The following is a 23,861-nucleotide window of genomic DNA, read 5'->3' as shown; positions in this document are numbered from 1 at the left end:
ACAGCGCCAGTTAACGCCTCAAATCTCATTCCCAGCCTGAGCTAACGCTGGGAACAACCCCCAAACCACCTACCCTGCTGCAGACCCGCCCTGCTCTCTTTATGCCGCCGGCCATCCCTACAAAACCGGCGCGGGGAAAACCTGCGGGGACCAAGCTGTCTCCTCCTTTCCCCGGTGAAGCTCCGCACACCCAGAGATGTAACCAACCCCTGGCTCGCTTTGGCTCAGCCCCGGCGCTGAGCAGGAGCCCCGGAACCACCCTCAACCCCGAACTCCCGCTGCAGTACCCCCTCCCAGCCGGTACCTCCCCGCCGGTACCTCCCAGCGGACCGAACCCGCCCCGCCGCTTCCGTTCTGTCAGCCCCGTGACGGAGCTGCCGGCGGAGTGACGGCTGGCTCAGCCAATAGCGAGGCTATTCCCTCTGGGGGGCTGGGCGGAGCTGTCCGGGCCCCGCCGTGCCACGGCGGCCGAGTTTCCTCCTCAGGGTGGGCCGGGAAGCGCGGCGGGTCCGCCGAGGAGGTACCGTCATGGAGGAGGCCGAGCCGAACGAGCGCAGCCCCTTGCTGAGCAGCGGGGAGCGCGGCCGGGCGGCCGGCAGCGCTTTCCACGGGCGGCGTTTGGCCTGCGCCGCCGTGCTGCTGGCCGAGCTGCTGGAGCGGGTGGCCTTCTACGGCATCACCTCCAACCTGGTGCTGTTCCTGAACGGCCCTCCCTACGGCTGGGAGGGTGCCCAGGCCAGCCAGGCCCTGCTGCTCTTCATGGGCATCACCTACCTGGTGTCACCTTTTGGCGGCTGGTTGGCTGACGCCCTCCTGGGCAAGTTCGGCACCATCCTGCTGAGCATGGCTCTCTACCTGCTGGGCATGCTGGCCTTCCCTGTCATCGCCGCACCGCACACCCGCCAGGGCCTCTGCGGGGACATCCCCTTGTTCCCCGTAGAGAACTGCTCCTCTCCGGTGGCCAACGCCACCGTGGCTCCTTGCTCGCAGGTGGGAGCCACCCGCTACTGTGCCACTGCCACCTTCATCGGACTGGTCCTCGTGGGGCTGGGCGTCGGGTCGGTCAAGGCCAACATCACCCCTTTTGGGGCAGACCAGGTCAAGTATTGTTTGGCGGCTGCCAAATCCTTGGTGGGTGCTGATCTGAACCAGGGGCTGGCTGGCAGTCATGCAGAGGGGGTTGCCTTGGTGGGATGGAGAGTGAGTTCCCTGATGCTCATCCCTGCAGGTGTTAAGGCTCAGAGGGAATCAGATCATCCAGCTTTGTTCCCTGTGTCATGCAAGTTATTAAGATGTACCCTGTTAGATACAATTTTGGTGTCCATATGGTGTCTGATCTCTTATGACCCTTGGTTTCCTGATAGCTCTGCCTTACATGTGGTACCTGATTTGGCTAAGCCATCACCATCTTAAGGATCCGGGTTGAATACCATTAATCCATTAAGAGGATTGTTAATTATCCTCCATTGTGGGGTATGTACACAGTTAATTTGACCTCAGAGCTCATCAAGTGAAATATCTGATACTCCATTTAGCTTTGACAAGGACACCATGGGCCTTCTGGGGCAGTGGTCAGAGCCTTTATCATCCTGTGATAAATGAAGGACAAAACAAACAGGGGTTTTGTGCTTCAGGTATTCTCTGTGTACTGCACTGTGCCCTTCAGTGATATTTTTGTGTTATGCCAGATGCCAGGTAGGAAGGTGTCCTCAACAAAGTAAATGTATTACCTAGGCTGTTCTCATAAAGACATGTCCTGTCTAACGACCTTGATCAGATCCATTCAGTGATATCATTCATTGGATCATCACTGCAGAACCAGGTGGCTTTACAGAGAATATCTGAGAGACAGCTCATAGTTCAGTATCAACTGGAATGCACTGTTGTATTTTTTTACCATTTTATGCTTAGGTGGTATGCTGACTGCAGATGTTGAATTGGAATAAAAGTTCTGCTTTACAAATTGAGAATTCCAGATACTGCTTAGATACTGAGCAGCTTTTCTAACCAAACATTTCTTGATGACAAAGCAAGGACATTATCTCCAGTCCATGTCTTTTTACTGGCCCACTGACTTCTGGTTAGTGCAGGTGTCAGAAATGCCATGAAATCTGTTCTTTGCCAAACCCACCTCTGTTGGGCTGTTTACATTTATCATTTTTTGGCATTTTATATATTATAAATTCTGGAGTTCTGGGTGAAAGACAGTATATAAATTTAAAATATTATTATAACCTAGGATTCTGTGTCCCCAGTGTATTGGTTTTGTTTAAGCCAGCATGAGCTCATCAAGTGAAAAAGCCTTAATATGACTTTATCTTGTAAGGTGTTTTTCAAAGCTGACTGCTTATTCCCAGAGCACTTTATGAACGTTAAATATAAGAGATAAATATGGCAGGAACAGAGCAAGAGAAGAACCATTGCCAATGGAAGTGTAGCTGTTGTAGCTGGATTTTTTTAAAGGCTTTCCCCCCCAGGGTTTCACAGAAGGCAGTTTTTTGCTAGGTTTGCAGATAATGCACAGTGATTTATGTAGGGTAAAGCAAAAGAAATATTCCTTCCTGGTTCATAATAATCAGTAGAGGTCTGCTGAGGACTGAATTTTTCCCTTTCTCTGTTATTCTGGCTTATCTATTTTTAAATATATTACAGCATACTGCTTACCTTGTTGTGCAGTTTTGGGCCCTCTTGGGTGCTGTCCCCCTGCATTGGAATGTAGTTTGCTGGGTAGATGGATAAATATTGCTGAGAGTAAAGTCTGTCTCCTGGAGTCACATTCTTGTGAGGCCAGAATACAATGCAAACATGTTTTAGCTGGACAGGTGTTGGTAAGATTTGTCCTCTTTGCCTTAAAAACAAAACAAAGGAAAATATGAATTGTGTATTGTGTAGTTTAGCTGACATGACCCACCTATCAGATAGTGTTAATTAAATTTCACTGCAGATCTCATAAAAATTGCCATGTACATTTTTTGGTTTAATGGGGGATCTATAATTTGTGTGGAGAGCCCAAATATAATGAAGATTTTTTTACTTAGAAGAAACTGGAAACCATATTCCAATACTTACTACAGATGCAGCTTCTTAATTTTTGTTGAGAAGGTGCTTTTAGAGGTGCTGTTACAAGTGACTGAGTAGACTTAATATAGAGTAAATATTGCCAGTAACCTTAGCAAAAAACAGTCACTGCCAACTAGGTATAGACAAGCTTTACTTAACTGTGTTTATAAATAAGAGCTGTTTTTCTAGAAATTGCATATTGATCCATCATCTGGGTCTTAGTCTGAACTCATGATTCTCAGAACAGGGTTTAAATCATATGATGTGTACAACCTGGCACTTTCCAGTTCCCCTTTCAAGTGTGAATGTTTTGCAGTCACTTCCTGCTCTGTGTAGCAGTTTGGGACTTTCTGTAGTTAGGAAACAATATGAATGTCCCTTGAAATTGTGCAAGCTGCTTTAGCTTCAACATTGAAGCCAAAATTAGTAGTAGAGGACTGATCTACTATCAGTTGTAATCAGTGTTCTAATTTTAGGTTAATCTGTTGTGGGGATATGGTGATTAGGAGATGCTGGCTTTAACCCACAGAACATCTGAATTCCCACCACAGTCATTGAATCTCTGGGTCCATAACCTGCCAAAATCTTATAGCTTTGCAAAACGATTCTTGTTACAGTAGCATTACCACAGGGAGGACACTACTGGAAGTTGCTGGTTCAAAGATAGCTTTAGAGTAATTTTTCACATTTTTAGTTAGTTAGTTAGTTGCTTATTTGTAGGACTTAGATTTTCCAGCTTCTGGAGAAGGATGGGGGCAAATTATTTGCTGTTGGACAAGGGAGACTGTGGATGTCTAAGGCTCTGTAGGTAACTGAGGACTGTAGCTGGGACATTCACATGGACAGAAACAAGAACAGACAGGACAGCAGTGAGAAGCAGCAGTCCTGACACGTGGATTGGACAAATTTTAGTACAAATTTTTGAAATTATGGAGCAGCTGAGTAGTAGTGTGCAGTTCTGTCACTGGGCTCTCTCTAGGTGTAACTTGTGACTGGAGTATTCAATTAGAAGCTCAGGATTCTTTTAAGTGTAAATTTGACTGCAGCAATCTTATCCCTGCACTTCCTGGGCTAAGGAGAGGAGCAGGCTCCTGGGTTTTCATCCTTTCTCTGTTCTGTGGCCTCTCACGTAGCTGACTGGGATAAGTGTGGGGTTTTTTCTTACATTTGTCACTTGTGACTGTCAGTCAGATTGCAGGAAGAAATGAAAAATGCTAGTGTCAGTTAACTTTAAAGTACAATTCTTTTTCCTTTTCTGTCAGAGAAATAGGAGATCACGGGTTTGGATGTGTCATGATGTGAAGAGAAAGAGAAGATTATGACTTTCTGGAACTCTGAAATGTTTGGGTTTAGGAAATAGTTGAGATCATTAGCAGATGATGTCAGAAATCAGATGCCACAGTGCAATGGGAGGTACTAGACAGGCACTGTGGCAAAAATAAGAAATCAGTTTTCATTTCTTTGAAACTGACCTGTCTGTAGAGACTTAGGAAATCACTTTGTGACAAAGCAGAGCATCTAAACTCAGGAACTATGGAGAAACAGTGATGCTTGCACACATTCCTGGCTCTTTACATAGGAATCAGGAGAATCTAGTAGAATGTTACTATCTGAGCAGTACTTGGATCACCTCTTAATAAAGATGTTGGTGTTGAAAAATCCAGAAAAGGGGTAATTCAGCAGTGATCTTTCTTCTAAGTCAGAAGGAGGTCTCAGTATTAGCACTGGGGACAGCTGTGCTGTGGAAAGTTACTGTCAGTCAGATATTTTTTACTACTTTTCATCAGATGTAACTAAAGATCTGGTTACTTTTTATTTCTTTGTTATAGTTGCATTTAATTTTTTTTTTCTGGTTGTAAGATGTTAACCTTATATCCTAAAGGGTTTAGAGAACTGCATAGCAGAGTTACCCAGATGATATGTCCTCTCCTGGAAGTGGCTGAAAATAACCTAATGATTACACAGTTCCCAAAACATAGTGTTCCAGGCACTCAGGACTCTTTATCGTGAAACTGTGGTTGTAATTACATCTCATCTGACTATGATCAGTCTAATATAAGTTGGTTGGTATCAGAAATTCTGATTTTGAGAACTGTTCCTTTACTATTTTGAATCTGCTTCTATGTAGGCTCCAATTATAAAACTCAGGATGTCACCATGCTTTTCTTTCTGCATTTGGAGTAATTATATGTAAAGAATAACAATTAGATATATAAAAAAAAAAAACACCTTTGGGGTGTAGGCAAATCAAGCATTAACTATTCTTTTGCAAAGGTTATGTTATATATCTTGAAAGTAGGAAGATTATTTTATTTCCTCTTTAGACATGTCATAAAACTGGCAAAACAACTGTGGCCAGAATACTCAGAGTTGCTCATTTCCTTTCTTTCTTTCTAGGTGGGTTTTTTTATTGGGGAGTTTTGGTTGGTTTTCTTTGGAAATGGGGTTTTCTATTGGTTTCTTTTTTAATTAGCATTTGCTCTATACTTTGAAAGTGGAAAATTTGGGACATTTCGGATATTCCTTGTACAGTACAGGACATCATTCTCTATTTTTTACTGAAGTAAAAGCACTAATGGATTGTTCCTTGGTGGTCGTGGAGAATGATGTGGTATTCCATTTAGTAGGAAAAAAAAAATGAACAATTTGAAGAATGCAGAACAGTGAACTGGAGACTCAGGAGTGGGTATTATGCAGTGGGAGCTGATTTAAATAAGTGACAGCTGTCCAGCACTGGTACATTCTGTGGAAAATGTCTAAATATGAGCTCATTTGCAAAACAAAGTTACCTACAGCAAATGAATTATGTGTATTAGTTACTTGCTGATGTTGAGGCAGGGCATTTTGACTTTGACTGCAGGGATGAGGAACCCCACAGGACAGATTTGATCTAGGACCCACACCATCCTTATGCCACTTACATGCATCACTTTGCTGCTGCAGTTGCTGGTAGAATGTTAAGAATATAATGAGGGTGGTGGTGCTGGTTACTGCAAGGAGAGTGTTGCTATGCTTAACCACAGGTGAAATTAAGAAGAGGGAGTGATAGATTTTTCTTTCTGCTTGGGTGATCAAAAATAATGCAAGCATAAGGGGAAAAAGGAGAATTCCTGCAGTTTTGTGAAAAATACTTGCCCGTGATAAAAATAAAATAATAAAATTCTTGCATGGTTTTCTTCTCCCTAATTAAGTGTACTATCCACTTACTAAGAGAAGAAACCAATCAATTTTGTGCTGTCACACAGCAGAAGTAATAGCCAGCAGAGGGAAACTCTGAGTAGCCTGCTGCAAATGTAATACAGCTAATAATCTGGGCAGCTGCTGTGATGGATCACCTTTTAGCTATACCAGGTTTTTTGGTTCTGCTGGGACATCCTCACAGTTTTTCCAGTTTGTCAAGATACTGTACCAGCTAGTTCAGTGTGATTTTTAATAAACTATTAATGTTTGGCAATAAAATACCAAAGTGCCACTTGAGATGTGTCTGTGGTATCGTTCTGTAGTGTGAATGGATACTTTGATAGGGAAGAAGAAAATAAATCCTTTTGATTCTAAGCCTGTGATGTGCCTGTCCCCAAGAGTTGCATTCCATTTTGTAACTCCATTTTGCAAAGGATACTGGAGATGGGGAAGGAGGTTTCAGGCAGGGGCTACAGGCATGGGCAGTAATTCCCATGGAGGGAGTTGTGAGACTTCCTATCTCTGAAGAGGCAGCTGGAAGGAAGATGTGACAGTGGTGTGTGGGATGGAGAGGCAGAGAGGGATGTGGGATGGGATGAAGGTTGTTTCCTGGAAGTAGGGAAAAGGAGTGAGGCCAGCACAGGGCAGGTTCAAAACAAGCAAATGGAGAGGGTTATTCTCACTGTGTCATTAGCTGGGGAGCTCTTTGCCACAGGATATTATGGATTCTCAAAGCTGACCTGGGTTCAGAGGCAGGCTGAATAAATTCATGGAGAGATGAGGTGTGTTTATTAAGTAGACAGAAGCTATCCTTGGTTCAGGAAGTTTCTCAGGAGCTAATGGTTGGAGGCTGGGATTATATTTGACAGAAAGCTCATGCTGTGCTTGCCCTGTTCTTACCCTTACCAAAGTCTGCTTTCATCGCCCAGCTTTTCTTTGCATAGATGTGAGCAAAGTAATTTGTAAGAAGGATGGAAGTAACCTTCCTTGCAGAAAGTGTAAGAGAACAAGGACTTCATGATGAAGAAATGGAAACTTCATAAAATAATTTTCTAACTCTTTACATAAGTTGGAGCACTGTTTACAATGTAATTGTTTGCTAATATCCTTCTGCCATTTGGGGTTTAGAAGGAATTCCTAGCTTGGTACACTACTGCAGATGATGGTAAAATTAGGAAATTAGTACTAAGTTGAAACTGGAAATGAAGAATATCTTGGATTTAGGCTCCAAGATTGTGTTTAACATCCTAAGACACCTGTAAGAATGCCTGACAATGCTATTAACTATGAATAGGAATAGACAGCTTCGTATTTCTTTTGTTAGGCTTGGTTAAATGATACAGATGGGCTTGAGCAGCACTGAGAAGCTTGGAGCTGTAAATCAGAACTGACAATAATAAAAACACACTTCAGGACATAGTTTGCTTTTCATAATGCAAGCTAAACACAGATCATCTGAAGATCTGGCAAATGAGGAAGAGAAACTGGCAATTAGAAACAAAAAAAAACCTGACTCAGCAAGACTGGTGCATAGCACTGACTTGCTAGGAGATGTTAATTGGTCTTTCAGTCACAAACCAGTGACAAATAGGGTATTATGGATTCCTCTGCAGCCTAGTCGATCTTTTTAATGTATTCCAAATTTTAACTTGCATAATTTCCCTTACATCACATCTTCTGAGTGATGCTGGGTTCCTGTGACTTAATTACAAAACCTGGGATGACTTGTGGCAGGCAGTGCAGAATGAAAAGCAGTGGTGAAAACAGTACAGGATAATTGTGTAAACCAGGGATGTCTTTACTTTCACTGGAGAGACACTGGGAGCTTCAAGCAGAAAAGCAGCACTATGAACACTGACTTAATAGAGGGATAAATGCTTGCTGGGGGCCTTGTGATACCTCAGGCAACCCAAATTTTTATCATAGTTTTTTTAAAGGTCAGAAGGTCTTCAATTCATGTTCTGATGGGAGGCATTAGGACTGTGTTACAATTTAAATCTGTGCTTTAATTACCAAGTAGTCAGTTGTGGTTTAGAAATGGTTAACTATTATGTGTATACAAAACAAAATTTTTGATGGCTTTTGTTTTTTTTTTAATTGTTATTTCAACTTATGTGTGGACTAAGCAATGCTAATCTGAGCAAGAAAGGACCAATGAGAGACAGTGCAGTAGAAATTATGAGGATTTCTGTGGGAAGCTCTGTAGTTCAGTATTTTATGGCTTTTTCCCCCATGCTGAACTGGTAGAAGGTTACTGAGGGGTAGCTCAATAAGGTGTCATTTCATCAAATACCATGCTAGGCCCAAAACACGTAAATCATTTCAATATGAGACAAAATTAAACTTGAACTCTTCAGAGCATTGAACTTGACTTAATTCTAATAAACAGGCTTCATTTTCTTCAGGAATTGAATGACTTGTTTTTAATCTTTTCCAGGTCAAAGATCGGGGTCCAGAAGCCACAAGAAGATTTTTTAATTGGTTTTATTGGAGCATTAATTTGGGAGCTATTCTCTCTCTGGGAGGCATAGCATACATTCAACAGAATGTGAGCTTTGTGGTTGGATATAGTATCCCAGCAGTTTGCATTGGGATTTCATTCATGGTTTTCTTATGTGGTCAGAGTTTCTTCATCACAAAACCTCCTGATGGCAGTGCCTTCACAGACATGTTTAAAATTCTTGCATATTCTTGTTGCTCAAGAAAGAGCCATGTGGAACATTCAGCTAACAGGTTTGTAATTAGCTCTTTTGGATGGTTTGAATTCAGTGAATCCAGCCTAAGAGCTGGAGCTCCAGTTAGTTCAATGTAGCTGTCAGTCAACCACACTAAGGAATACACTGGAATATACAGTGTTGCTTTGAAAACTGGAAAATTGGAGTCCTGGAAATATTTTCTTGGTTTTCTGGGATGAAAGATGATCATTAAGGTTCTTTCCAAACCAAGCCATACTATGATTTTGAGATCAGTGGATCTCCATGCTGCAAGATCAAGTCTGCTGTTTTCAATTGAGTGCTACTTCTTGCCAGTTCAGAAAGCATAATTTAACCTAGCTATGCTGCTTTTAAGGATTAGTTAAGCTTTCTTCTCTGCTTAGATATGTTTATGGGATGCTTTCTGATCTGAAATGCACTATCATCTGCATTTAATGCTGTAAGTGGCTTGATGGGCAGCCAAAATGTGTACTGCTTCTCTGCCTCCCAAGTGGTTACTCCACTCTCAAAAGATGCCCATGGAATACTGGTGCCTGAATTTAGTCACTGATGGGAGATGTCAGGGGCCTGCTCTGCAATGGGCTTTTATCTATTCAGGTTTCAAAGCAATTCAATAAACTAGAATAACCCATATTTTATGATTGTGTTTCTGAAGTTCTGGATATTGCATTGTTGATGCACAGTGGGAGGAGGATGGGAAATAAGGAAATGTTTGCAATGGAAGATTTCAGCTTGTGCTTTTCACCTGCTGTTTAACTATTCTGGCTTAATTGTTTTGCCATTAAGAGTAATTTATTTTGGAAATGCACAAAGTGCCACAAGATTGGTAGTTCAGTCAGTTTTTGTTGTTACTTAAACTATACATTTCAATTTTGTTTCACATTCTGTTCCAAAGTGAAGCCCAGGGAGTACTTCAGCAAGCTCGGAAGCAAAGCCTGTTTGAGATGGCCAAGCTGTCCCGGGCGGGCCCCTTCAGAGAAGATAAAGTAGAAGATGTGAAAGCTCTCGTCAAGATTATCCCTGTCTTTTTGGCTTTAATACCCTATTGGACAGTGTATTTTCAAGTGAGTGGTTCCACATGATTTATTTTACATGTCTAAACCCCATGATTTCTAAGGTAAGGACCTTATTAACTTCCTCTTCTCCCAGCTGCATTTGAAAGGTCTCGGGGCACTTGCCCCAAGTTGCAGTTCTGAGGCTGTTTGCTATGATTTTAACTCCTGTCTGAATATTACCCTCTAGAGCAGTTACCTGGAGTTTATTCCTCACAAAAGCTTTCTAAGGGAAACTGTTCTATCAGGTTGATGTACAGTTAGCATTCATGGGCTATGTTTCTAAAGAAGATGAATACTGAAAAGAATTTTTCAGAACTCTGGTATTGACTGTTTGACTTGTTTGGTGCTGTAGCTGATTCAGATAGGTCAGGGTAAGTGGTTTAGATTTTTAATTAATTCCTTTCTGGTTATTCTGTCTCAGCAAATTTAGTTTAGGGGAAAAAGTGTTTTTTAGGGGAAAAGGTGTTTTTTTTAGGGGAAAAAGTGTTTTTAAAGTGTTTTCATGTATTTATTTACATGAATGATTCTTTGTGCTCTTAGTAAAATCAAATATAGGGGTTAAAACATCACAAGCTTTTTTTAAACAGTAATTCTTTTTCATTTGCTGTATTGTTCCTTTACCTCTTCTATGATCTTATGAATTATGAAATTATGAAAATCTAAAAACATCTTGCTCTCTTTGTCCAAGTAATCTCAACTCATCTTTCCTAATGCTAGATGCAAACAACATATGTATTGCAAAGTCTCCATCTGAAAGTCCCTGAAATATCAAATGACACCAACTCAATTCACACGGTAAGTGGGGCAAAACAAGTGAAAAGTTTGTTTTCTATAAATAAGAATTGTACAAAAATTCCAGAAAGTTAAGTCAGTGGCTAAAGGGTATCAATGGCTGCAGGCACAGGGCATTTAGAAGCATGATATATATTACAGAGATTTTGGCATATTTACCCATTTTATGGAGTTCACACCATGCTGGTGTGGATCCAGTCAGATAATTTTCACTGCTTTAATTAAGAATGTCTTTATCCTTCAGGAGATAAAGTCTGATCTTTTGAAGAAAGCTTGTAAATCTCTGTCCCCCAAGATTTCAAAGTTGTATGTAATACAGGATCATTCCTACAAACCAATTCAGTAGGAATGCCCATGCTTCACTGAAACATTAGTATTTGAACATTTGGAATCTGAGATAACTGAGAAGAGAGAATCATCATAACTTCTTTGGGATGGCAAACTATGAACCAGAAAGCACTTGCCTGAGTTCTGTAGAGGACTGCAACAACTGTGATGCAGAGCAGGAAAGCACACACAGAAACAGTTTAATATCAAACACTGAATCTGCATCTGAAACACACAGATCAAGAAGTGCTTGTATTTTGGGCCACGGAGTCAGTGTGTTGCATAGTAGAGTATAACACTGTTCTAAATGCAATTAAAAAAATATCCCTAAAGCAGAATATTTTTATAACTTTTCCTGTAATGTTTTGCTTTGTTAGCTCAGAAGAGATGCTAAATATTAATAAGCTTGGCAGAAATTCTCTCATTCATACAGATAGGAGTCTCACTGTCAGTTCCTGAATCTTGCAAATGAGAAAGGATGTATATATTACATAATGCTCTGTTCATTTCACAAGTGTAATTTAATTTTAATTGAATTTTGTGTAACATTAGTAAGACTGTTTATACTGTTCTGTGGCATGTTTCTGAATTCTAAGATTAATAACCAAAGATCTACAGAACCTGGCTATTAAATATTTTCCATGACTGAAGTAGGAAAAAAATTTAATTCTGCCAGACTAGAGAACATCACTAGCAGCACAAATAGAAGAATCTATTTAATTGCTTTAAATCACTTCCTGACCTGTGTTCCATTAATGTATATTAATGCGTGCCATGAATGTATATTGGGATATAATAATTTAAATAATCTGCACAGTTTTGTTTACTAGATCTGAGTGGTACAATCAGTCATTCCTCAGACAAGGGTTCTGTGACTAAAACCATTTTAACAGCAGAAAGGTTCCCAAAGGACTGTGACTTTTTTCCATTAAACATATTTCAGGTTGCATGCACTAAAACTCAGATGTTTTTCTCAGCTTTTACACACCTTGCTTTTCTTTTCCCAGTGCCTGTAAGTGCATTGTGTTGGTTTTTTTTAAAATTTCATTTTTTCATGGAAAAGATTTATTCCTTTGTTAAATAATAGTAAAAAGCAAACCTTAAGTATGAAATCAGTAACTTAAGTCATGTATTCTCTCAGTTTCCAGCAGCCTGGTTGACTATGTTTGATGCTGTGCTCATACTGATCCTGATACCTCTAAAAGATAAATTGGTGGATCCTATTTTAAAGAGGAATGGCCTCCTCCCATCCTCACTGAAGAGGATTGCAGTTGGAATGTTCTTTGTAATGTGTTCTGCATTTGCTGCAGGTAAGAAAACTTTGAGATCAGCTTGCATACCTATTTATTTTTTCTACTTGCAACACTATTTATAAAAAAAAAATAATCTTTAATTGGAGATAATTCAGAAGTATTTTTCGTGAGATACTTGGAATGTAACTGTATGGATGCATTTCCTACAATGAAAGAGTTTTCATCCAAAATCTTACTAAACTGTTTTGAATGTCTGCAATAAAATTGGACCATTTCTCCTGCCTGAAACAGACTTCAAGGATACCTTTTAAAACCAATTTTTGGATCAAAATTTTTACATACAGTGCTACTTTATAACATCCTTGTTAGAGAACTATTTGCTTTCTAACCATATGGGCTCAACAAATGCCTTAGCTTCATGATCAGGCTTTGAGTTTTCTGAACAAAGTGTCCAGTATTTGGATATAAGCCTGTTAGTCCTAAAATAAACTTCATGGTATTGTGGAAGTCTGTGTTGTCTGATTAACTAACCATTTATCTTGAAGCTGAAAATTTATCTATCCTGAAAAACAAATTAGTTCAAAAGTATGTTTCTTCTTACAGTCTGACTTCTAAGTATTAAAAAGTGAAATTTTACCTAAAATCCTCTCCCTTTATATGAAATAATACAGTTAGGTTATGGCTGAAGAAGAGTTTCCTCTCACTTTTGGGTTTTTTTCTCCCATAATGTTCCCTAATGTTTGGGAATTACTGTAGTGTAAAATAGCTTGGCCATTGCATCAAAGGAGAAAGTTGGCAACTCTGTTCAAACCATAAATCAGCTGCTTTTGAGATGATTTAAAGTTAAGCATTGCTGATGTGGAACTGAACATCTCTGAGCAATGCTTCATAGAATCTAGAGCCTTCACCTAGTATCACTGTAATGAGCATATTGATAAAGCATTATAGCATTAAATAAATTAATTTCAGCACTTGTGATCTCCTATATTTTAGAGAAAGGGACACTTTAGATGGCTATTAAGATTTCTTTCAATGAGAGAGATAATTACCTTATTAGGCCAAGGTCACTTTTTGTGTGTGCAAGTAAAGTTCTTAAAGAAAAGACATTTAAACTTAAAATAGGAATGTTTCTCTTACTCCATGTTCCTTAGGACACTGGTACCAGCAAAAGATGATGATGTAGAACAGTTAAATGTCAGATTTTTAAGCATGAACCTGCTGGCTCACATTTGAGTGAATTCAAAACCAGCAATATCTGTCTTTATTAGTAATGGGGAAAATAAAGCACAATGAGCTGTGATAGCTGAGTTGGGCAGTGGTTTCATAAAGCAGTTTCCTTACAAATTTCAAATGCTTTCTTGTTTTCTGTTCACCTACAAATGATTTTGTTGGTTTGATACTCCCCTAACTCTGCCACAGTACAAAATGTACATGTAATCTGAAATGCTTTATGTTAGGAAATAAGTTTGTATTCTAATTTGTGATTGTAGTGCAGGGCTGAATCCTAATTAAATTCCTAATATGAAGAAACAGTGTTTTTATCTTAGGTCAATCTTTTTTTCTCTGTATAGGAATTCTGGAAAGCAACAGACTGAAAATTGTAAAGGTTAAAACAATTAATCAGACAATTGGAAATGTTACATACCATGCTGCAGATTTGCCAATATGGTGGCAAATTCCTCAGTATGTGCTGATTGGATTCAGTGAAATATTTGCAAGTATAGCAGGTAAGAGACTTGTGTGTGTTTAAAATCTGCTTTCATACTTACTATAAATGATGAATTCTTAGAAATGTTTCTCAAATAATTATAAATCAGCTCTAATGTTTCCCCATACAATATTATGCAATTTCCATCTTAAAGTAAGGGGCCAAGCACACAATTGTCTTTCACATCTGAAAATTGGCTGTATAAGAATATGTTTTCAAGACTGAATTTCAAACCAAGCAACATTTAAATCTTTGTGTCATCCAGGTAGCACTGGATATTTTCAAGTCCTAATGGAAAACAATATACTCTTTCATTAAATAGTTTCATTGCAGTGTTGTTTCCCTTGAATCTCTTTCTACATTGCAAATAAAATGTGTGCTTTGTCATTTTTTTGGCTTAAAGGCTCAGCTCAGGGTTTAGGAAGTCACTGACTAAGTAGAAAAACCTTTCTGAGGGAACACTTTCTAAGAAGAGTTCTTTCTGTGTGATCACATGGGTCTCTAAGCTGAAAGTGAAGTGGGAGGAGAGGGTAAATAGGACTATAAAACCTTATTTTCTGGTCGGTTTCATATACATGCAGGGCTCATTAGCAGGAAGGAAGCACAGATCATTTATCTATTGTCACTGTGGTATGCATAACATTGGTTTACTGTGATTAAACAAGTGAAATGGTATTTTGAGTCTCTTAGCACAGTGTTTACATAGCTAGTGCTTGGGAGCAATGCTTAGATACCACTTACAGAACCCTTTCATAATTGTAGAAGTGGCTATTCTGCTACTGTTTAAATAGAATTGCAGAGCTACCTGATGTAATATATTGGAATTCCTCCAGTGACTTGATTTTAAAATCATTTAGTATTTGCTTAACTTTAGCTACTTACTCATGTGTTGAAATAGTTGTTCAGAGTATTGAACTTTGAACATCATCCACTCAAAGTGGCATGAAATATAACTCTTTTACTTCTATTCCTTATGACAGAATGCCCTGGTTTCATTTTCCCTGTAGGAGGTTACTTTCAGTCCTCACCCTGGGCAGGCACAGTGGCTTAAAATGAAATTCTCTAATGTTGTAAGATAGCACAGGCAGCACCCCAGCTGTCACACGGCCCATTTGTTCCCCTCTTAGTGGAACAGAGAACTTCCACTCCACTGGGTTTGTGGTTACATGAGTTTTACTGTCATCTCAGTTGCTAAGAACTAAAACAATATAGTTGGCAAATAGAAGAAAATTGAGGCTTTGGGGGTTTGGTTTGTTTTGGGGTTTTTTCCCCTATCATTTGTTCTTAGCTTTTTTCCCAACTGTCTGGCCTGACATTCCATGGACTGGAAGACCTATGAGTCACATATTAAACTCTAGTTTAATTTAATATGTTGGAGATACTCTTTTTAGATATGAATTTGTCTTGTGTGTCTTTGTAGTCTTGTGGTACCTGTTCAAGGCATGGCTTGGGCACTCTTTCCCATCCTGGAGGATGGCAGATTGGAGTCTCACACCAGGTTGTTTTTGGGAGTTGGCAGCACAATCAGGATTTGTCCTTTGCCTCCCTGCATAGACACTGCTGCCCTGGATCACAGTGTATTTCATTATGTGTGAACTGTTGTCAGTACAAAAACAGGAAAAAAAATCTGAAGATGGAAGTCTTGCTTAATTGCATTACTTCTGAAAACTAAGACTGTCTTAAGCATTGTTATCAAAAGAGTAAAATGAGTTACCTTTAACTGCAACTTTAGGGACTGTGATCTCAGAGAAACAGATGATTGAATCAGATATGCAAATATTCATGCAAAAATAAACAAATTCCCTCTTGTAGATTCTTGTTTCTCTGTCAGCATTGTTACTGGTTTATAGGTGTTCAGAAGGGAAAAATAACAAACCTATCTGCAGCTTGTGGAAAGGTCAAGGACTGGATGCATTTTTAGTTGAACTCCAAACTGAGGGTTTGATTATTTTTTTTCAACTGCTTTACTGAACTTCTGCATGAGAAGTCTTTAAGGCTTACACTTCATCTTATGTGAATATTCTGCTGTCCTGCACTTGCTGGGTCTGTACCAGCAGCTTTAAAAATTCAAAACCTGTTGGTCAATGTTAAGGAAAATGCAAATTCTTCTTTCTTTGAACCAGAAATTCTATGCAAATCATGGCTGCTTTGTGTGCTACACTCTCAATTGATTTGTTTTTCCTGCCTTCTGATTGCTATCTAAACTGAATTTTTAGTATCTTTAGGAAGCCCTCTTGAGAATTAGGAATATACCTTACTGATTTGATACTAGAGAATGATAATGGCATCTATGTGATGTGAAAGTCAGCTTTAAACTAAGTGTTAATAGTTGTAAAACCATAGTGTTTTGAAAATGTTTATTGTGAACAAAAAGGGACTAAATATCATATGTGTTTATGATATATAAACCTAAGTTTGTTTGCTTACTGTAAAACGAAACATTCTTAAGCCACATTAGTTACACTTGAGTTGCATCTTTAAAAAGATGACACACATTGCATTAATCCTTTGTATTACTCTGTCAGTCCTCTTAAAGCACCCTTATTTAACTGGGAATCACAATCTCACATGACAGCAGCAACTAGAAGGTTTAATTTTAAAACCCCTTGTTAGAGGTACCATGAAATTGTTATCAATGGCTGCCAGCAGGCAAAAATATCTCTGAAGGCAAAGAAAAGATTTTATATTCTTTGTGCCAGATTAAATATTGGGGTTGCTGGAAATATTGCTCAACTTTAGAAATGTACTTGTTGCAAAAAGTGCATAGCATTACACCCATTTTTGGTTTTGTTTGGTGTCTTAAGATCTTTTTCCAGCAGTAACACTTGGAACCAGTTTATCTGTAAAATTAAAAGAAATGAGCCAGATCCTTTCATGTGATATACTTGAGCTTAATTTGTACAAAATGTTCAAAAGCCTAGAGACCAAAATGTGACTGATACTCTGCAGACCTATGGCAGCTATCAAAACACTCTTTTACAGAGGTTAAAACCAAGCTACTGCTATATCCTAAGAGTGGTCTGCTCTTTTTTTCTTTCTCCTTTAAGTCAGATTGGCCAGATGAATACTCCTTGAGAAATCTGAATTGCTACATTAGTGGAAAAGCCTAGAAAAAGTGTTTTTATTTATCAAAATAAATATAATTTTGCCCTGACCCTTTTTCCCTGTTTGCAAATGTCTCTCCCTCTCTGCAGTGATGCTCTCATTATGGTTTGAATTTACAGGAACCCACACACCTCAGTTGCACAAAGAATATTTTAATTACCTTCTGGAATCACAGACAGGTTGCTGTTGGGCCTTGTTTTTTTTCAAAAGATAAGAGAAGCAGTGTGTTGGTTTTTGGAGGTTTTTCAGGTGGCAGTGCAGAGTATGTCACTGAGAACATCCAGTTCAGTTACACAAGAACCAAGTTTCTCCCTCCCAACAAGGAAATTGACCTATCTGGTTTGAAGCATTAAGCCTCTTCTTGAAAAGAAGTGCCAATGTGTTTCTATTAAACTCTGTAGCAAAATTCAAATACCAGTAATGGTAAAAATAAAGCACATCTTCATTATGCAAGATGTAAGATTTGTGCCTTTTTGAGGCATTTAATGCTTTCTTTGCCAAGAAAAATGTTAGATGATGTAGCATTAATTTTCAGTATGAAGCAGTCTGTTTTGAAACAAGCATTTCACCTGTCAGAGAAAAAGTTCTGCAAAAAATGTATTTGATTGTCTCTCATGAATAATCTCATTTGATTTTTGACAGGGATATTATTCTAAAAGGGACAGGTAATCATGGGCATTTTGCTTTGCAAAGCAGAGCCTAAACCCCCGTTCTGTTGGTACTAAAATTCAGTATCACAGCTTTTCACACTGATGTCAGTGCTAAGTTTTTCTTGCTTTTTTTGGTTGAAATTTGAGCAAGGATAACTTAAAGCTGAATTCCCGTTTCTACAAGCCTTAGAAATGGGGCAGCAAGCAACAAGCTCAGAGAACTCTAGATCAAAATTAAATTAAACCTAATTACTGCCTTTCCAGCTACAATTAATTTCTCTGTCAGCACATTCAGAGATACAGACACTGACTGTGAGAAATAAATGTTCATGGTCAGTGTTAGAGTGACCTTCAATTCCCAAGTACTTTTTTCTCAGCAGGGAATGTCTTGTGCTTTGTAAATACTGCACAACAGACACAATATAGAAACAAGTGACATGGGAAACATGGAACTTGCCAGGTTAGAATTATTTTAATAAATTTCTTGGAGGATAATTTAGACAGAAAAGTGAATACACTGCCTCAGAAGATTTCTTCATTTTTACTCATGTAGAATTAATAAGATCAAAGTGTGTCTCACCTGTTGTCTGTTTAATGGGTTGATAGATAGATGCCATTTAACAAAGTTCATAAAGCAAGTAGAGTGAACTGGGAACTAACAGGGATTCACTACCTCAAGTCCCTGTCTCCTGAAGTCCAAGGCTGGTTTTAGGTCTTTAACATACCACAAGTAGCATACATCTGTAATGGTAAACCAGAACAAGCTACTGTTGTTCCATGATTCTTGCAATTTTTTATTTTTTTTTTAATCTTTTAATACAGGTCTGGAATTTGCATATTCAGCTGCTCCCAAATCTATGCAGAGTGCTATTATGGGGCTGTTTTTTTTCTTTTCGGGGATTGGATCATTTGTTGGCTCTGGTTTGTTGGCACTGGTGTCTATTAAAGAAATTGGCTGGATGAGTAATCACATAGATTTTGGTAAGTTATTTTCAGTGTTTTCCTAGTCTATAAAGTAGAAGAATTCCTTCAGAAGCAGTTGAGCATCAAGTGTGTGGAGCTGTTTGAGCCTCAGTGCAGTTATTATTTTAAAAATCAGAAATTGTCTCCTGTTCTGTTAAAGATATTCCATTTTGCATATAAGAATGAAATAATGAGACTTTGCAAAACGATTCCCTGGCCTTATGGAAGCATGGAAACATCCACTTAGTATTTTGCCTCTGTAAGGCCTATCAATTACCTGCTCAGCTGTTACTGCATTTTGTCACTAGAAATTACTTGTAGAATTTTGTATTTTAGTAACAGATATTTAAATTATGTGTGGAAGAATATATTTGGTATGAAGTACTGAACTGACTTTCTGTGGTTATGAGGAGTAAAATGTACAATGTACCCATCTCTCTCAGTGATTATTCATCTTCCTGGTTTCAAGAGACTTCACAGAAATTACCAGGAGTTAGTTTTGCATTTCTGGCTCCTAGCTATTTGTACTTGTACAAAAAGTCCAATGTATCATCCAATTCGTGTTGCCAGTTGAAGTTAAAAATAATTTGGCACCAGTAGGTAACACCTTGGGAATTTCAGGAAATCTTACCATCATCAATGGGCTAATTAGTTCCAGCAGAAGGAGCATGAAAAGTTCTTAAAACTTATGATAGACCTACTGTGTATACATGGCTTAAAAGGGCAACTTAAACTTACTTTAAATTTGGTCTAAGAAAATTTGCTGTTTAATCTTGATTTAATGTTGTCTGGACCAGTACATATGCCAGAAGCTGTCAGCTTGTGTTTATAAGTTTTTTTCTTAAAACTGAAACAAATGACAAATAGCCTTAATTTTATGGAAGGGTCCTCACCAAATGAAAATTTAATCATATTGAGATTTGTTTTCCCCAGTCAATTTCAAAATTGGAAGAGCATCTTTTTCTGCGGTTCTGTGTGGAGGTAATTCAGTTGATAAGGGCTCAATAGGAGGATAATGACTTCATACATATTAATAGATGGGATATTTGCTGGTGCTTTATGGCCTCTTGCCTTTGTTTTCTGAAGCAGCCTAAGAGAAGACAGTGCCTAATATTCTTTCTTTAAAATGCTTAGGTTGTGCTAAATATATCCAGAGTTGGCTAGAAGAGGAAGATGTTGCCTTTTGTGGCTCGTTGGTCATCTGTCCTGAATAAGCTACTCAGCTCAGTGGATTGTCCTTTGGACAGCTGTCAGAACTGGATATTTCTACCTTTCTTAGTCCAAAGACTTGATATAAAATTGAGCCAGCTCAGCAGCTATATGCCTGGCTCAATATTGATTTTGATTTGTAGCATGCAGAGTAGATACTGTTTTAACTGTTATTATCAGTAGCTCTTAGAACAGTTTTCACTTGGCATAGTGTTATTGAAAGTTATCAATTTCACCTCTAATATTTACTCAGATCTGGCAGTGCAGAAACTGTAAGGAGGAGTCTTTATGAATTAATGACTTGGGAATTATTCACTAGATACCATGTAATAACTATAAACACATGCACCAAGGTCTGCTTTTTATGCTAACTCATGGTGCCTCCAAGCTACTAAAGAAGTTCACTCTCTGCTGGCACTTTGGTGTTGATGCCACTGAAATGACTGTTACTTCTCTGACAAAAACTGGGATTTCATGGCTTTAATATCCCATCTCATGAAGGGTAATTACTACTCTTCCAACAAGTCTGCTCTTGAAAGAGATTCACATATATTGCATTTTAAATGTCAAGAAAAGACTCAGTTTCGTTTTATTATAAGTTCATTTAATTGAGTTTCAGTAATTAAAGTAATTTAATCTGAACATTTCTATGCATGCTGCATGAACAACTTGTTAGGATCAATGCAGACTTCATGTTTTTACTCTCTCTAACCTTTTTGATAATTGTAATGGACCAATTGGCTGTCTCGTGATGTGTTGGAAATGAGCCACAATATATTGTTCTTGGAAGTAAAGTAATAGTTAGTGCACATTTCCTAATAAAGGGATAATATTACAGCAATGAGCTTTCTAAATTTAACATTATTTAATGTGATATAATTCACTAATTCATAAGAACTTTGAGGGAGCATCAAAGGTGAATTTAACCAAAAGGAAACCAAGTACAGTTTCATGAATTCTAAACTTTGTTCTAAAAGAAGGCTGAGAGAAAATATCAGTAATTACTTTCTTTATATCTAAAGAGTGGCTAAACACTTTCCTTAACAGCATTTATTATTTTATTCTTTTTATCTTGTCTTTGACTAGGAAGAGAAGGGAGGCGCAGGCCTCCAGATGCAGAGAGACCATAAGCAGGGCTGAAAAGGCTGCTGGAGAGGACTCACTAGTACATGGAATGCAACAAAATAATAATTTTTACCTGTTTCAATTAGGCTGTTTTATCTGAAGCCAGCAAAAGATTGTAATTAAGAAACCAACAGGTATTTAAAAGGAATGGGGAGGGAGAAAGGAAGATCATTAGCCTATTAGCCTTTTCAATTGTTTTGACTGCCATGAAGCATGCCCACTGCTATGTGTGTGCAGTCTTTGCACAAAGTTCTTACAGGGCAGGAGGAGCTTCCAGCAATATTTTCAAAGTAAGAAGTCAGGCAGTAACAGCACAGCAGCTTCTTCAGGGATGTTACTTGGTTTCAGGCACTAAAGCACAAAAGAAAGCAATCCTTATACTATGTGCATCTTCCTCAGAAGTTCCATCTTTTTATCTGGATAATTAAAAATGAAACTCTGCTGTCAGATGAAAATGTGATTTGGTTTGGTTTTGCCCGTGTTTTGCAGAAAAGCCTTTACTACTGAAGCTTGAAGGGACTGACATTTTTATAATCTATATTAATGTGGTTTTTTTTTCTCCCTAATTCTTTCTAGGTAATATTAATGGCTGCCAATTAAACTATTATTTTTTTTTGCTGGCTGCTATTCAAGGAGCAACCCTCTTGCTTTTCCTTATTGTTTCTGTGAAATACGATCATCAGAAATCAAAGATTAACGAAGTGGCTGCCAATGGGAGGATCTGATACCTGAAACAGAGCAGACTTTCTGACAGCAGCACACAATGAAGTGACAGTACACCCCAAATCTGCAAGATCTTATGTCTCCAGGGAGACCCTCACTAGACTTGCACGTTACAAGAGCTCTTGCCCCTGCCCCCTCTTGTGTACCATAGGTAAGTGCCTTATGGCAGGGCTCATTTCTTGCACTACGTCCTGGTGGAGGACAAACACAAACCTTGGACGTGTATTCACTGTAGGCATTCAAGCTGTGCTTTGTTATTTGTGAGATGTTTACTTAACTCCTGACAGTCGGGACACTTGGAAACTTGAGTATAACCATCATGTGTGGCATGGATTGTTCCTGACTGAAAAGCTCTGCTTAGTGAAGACTCAGCAGTTTCGAGCCTCCACTTGAGGACACAGGGAAGAAAACATTTTACCAAAACCTCAAGTAGTGGTGACAAGTTTTCTATCTTGAGAGTAATTTTGAGGGGAAAAACGGGGACAAATCAAAGTGCAGATTAGCTCAGATTAGAAAGAAATGTAGTTTTATATTGAGCTTTTACTGACAGTGTTTTAAGGAGTCAAGTCAAAACCTGCATTCAAGAGTATCCAATACTGAAGACTGAATGATATGTCACAGTAGCTTGGCACAGAGCTGCTCTAAGACTTGGTGGATAATAAACATTTTTGGGGACTGAAATGGTTTCACTGCAGAAACGTTACTGTTTTGGAATCTGCATTAGATGTATGGGGACAGTGTGGAAACATAAATCTTTTGACAAAGCACTGCTCAGTCTAAAGCTGTGACTTCCCTAAGGAATATTCTAAATAGTTGCAGAAAGAAAACTGAAGATTGAATTCTCAGAAGATGAATGCAAAGTAACAATTTAGAAGCCTTTCAGCCAGTTCCCTCAGTCCTGTGTCTTACTCCTAGCTAACATGCTACAGGGTTTGTATCTTGCAGCAACACATTCCTATAGCAGAGCAACTGGTTTTATGTTCAGCCTCTTGAATTTTAATGAGTCTAACAATTCTACTTAAGTTGGTGTGCAGACTGGTATGGAAGATTCAAGGAATTATGCAGAAAGAAAATAAAAACTCAACTTTTTATTAATGTGTTGAATTTTTATAGTTTCCTTTGTCTGCGTTTATGTTGCTAAAATGTCCTCCTTTTGTATATGGACATTTTTTTAAATGAGTTTACAAACTAAAGTGAACTTCCATGCTGTGACTTTTTATCATTTATTTCTAGGTGAATAAAATTATACTACAAATACTTTGCTCTTTAGCCTTTATTTCCTAAATATTCAGTGGAATCCTATTAGATTTCTAAATGTATGCTGGCATTTGATTAGTTTGGTCAGATTAAATAGCAGTATGCAAGCTGTCCTGTCTTTGCCAGTATTGATCAGTGGAGATACTTCAGCTATTGCATTGCTTTATGATTTAGATGATTTATGATTATGATTATGATTTAGAACTGGAATAACTAAATCAAAAAGTAAGCAACATCTAATGTGAGGAGTGACTGGTTTCCTTTTCTGACTTGGGTTTAAAAGCTCCATATGCTATGTTTCTGGAATATCCCATTTAATACCAGCTAACAAGAGCTACTGTTAAGATGGTACAAACTGCACAAGGAACATACAGAAACTAAATAACTTCTGAATGTATGTACTCAAGCATTAATGAAACTATATAAAGAAAAATCTAATCAATAAGTACTAGGTTAGCCTGCTTAATATTAAGGCAAATGTCTTTTATAAGTGTATAGTAAATGTCTGCATGCTTCTTTAAGGCTGTAGTTGTTCTAACACTCTGTAGATGGGACTGAACATGCAATCACTTGTATAATTTAATTTTTATTTGGAATGACTTGGCTGAGCTCCAGGCACAAGTAATTATGACCATTTATGAAGATTAATCTGACACTTCTCCTCAAAGGGATAAGGCCTTTTTGTGACTCAAAGGCTTTGCTATTTCTTCCTCCCTGTCTTATCTTTTAGTGTTTCCACT

General features: G+C 38.5%; 1 protein-coding gene across 1 annotated transcript; it reads left to right on the top strand.

The window, feature by feature from the left end:
• The first annotated feature begins 444 nt into the window (after positions 1 to 444).
• Positions 445 to 23,112, top strand: SLC15A4 (solute carrier family 15 member 4). The gene is made up of 8 exons (XM_030460739.1): positions 445 to 1,098; positions 8,678 to 8,973; positions 9,850 to 10,018; positions 10,727 to 10,804; positions 12,270 to 12,438; positions 13,953 to 14,108; positions 18,667 to 18,825; positions 21,718 to 23,112. Exons 1-8 carry the CDS (start codon positions 529 to 531, stop codon positions 21,864 to 21,866), a joined length of 1,746 nt encoding a protein of 581 aa, XP_030316599.1. The 5' UTR covers positions 445 to 528; the 3' UTR covers positions 21,867 to 23,112.
• The last annotated feature ends 749 nt before the right edge of the window (positions 23,113 to 23,861 follow it).

This window comes from Calypte anna, chromosome 15, assembly GCF_003957555.1.
Source record: "Calypte anna isolate BGI_N300 chromosome 15, bCalAnn1_v1.p, whole genome shotgun sequence".
Lineage (NCBI taxonomy): Eukaryota > Metazoa > Chordata > Aves > Apodiformes > Trochilidae > Calypte > Calypte anna.
The sequence above is the reverse complement of the archived record's forward strand: the minus strand, read 5'-3'. Positions and strand labels throughout refer to the sequence as shown.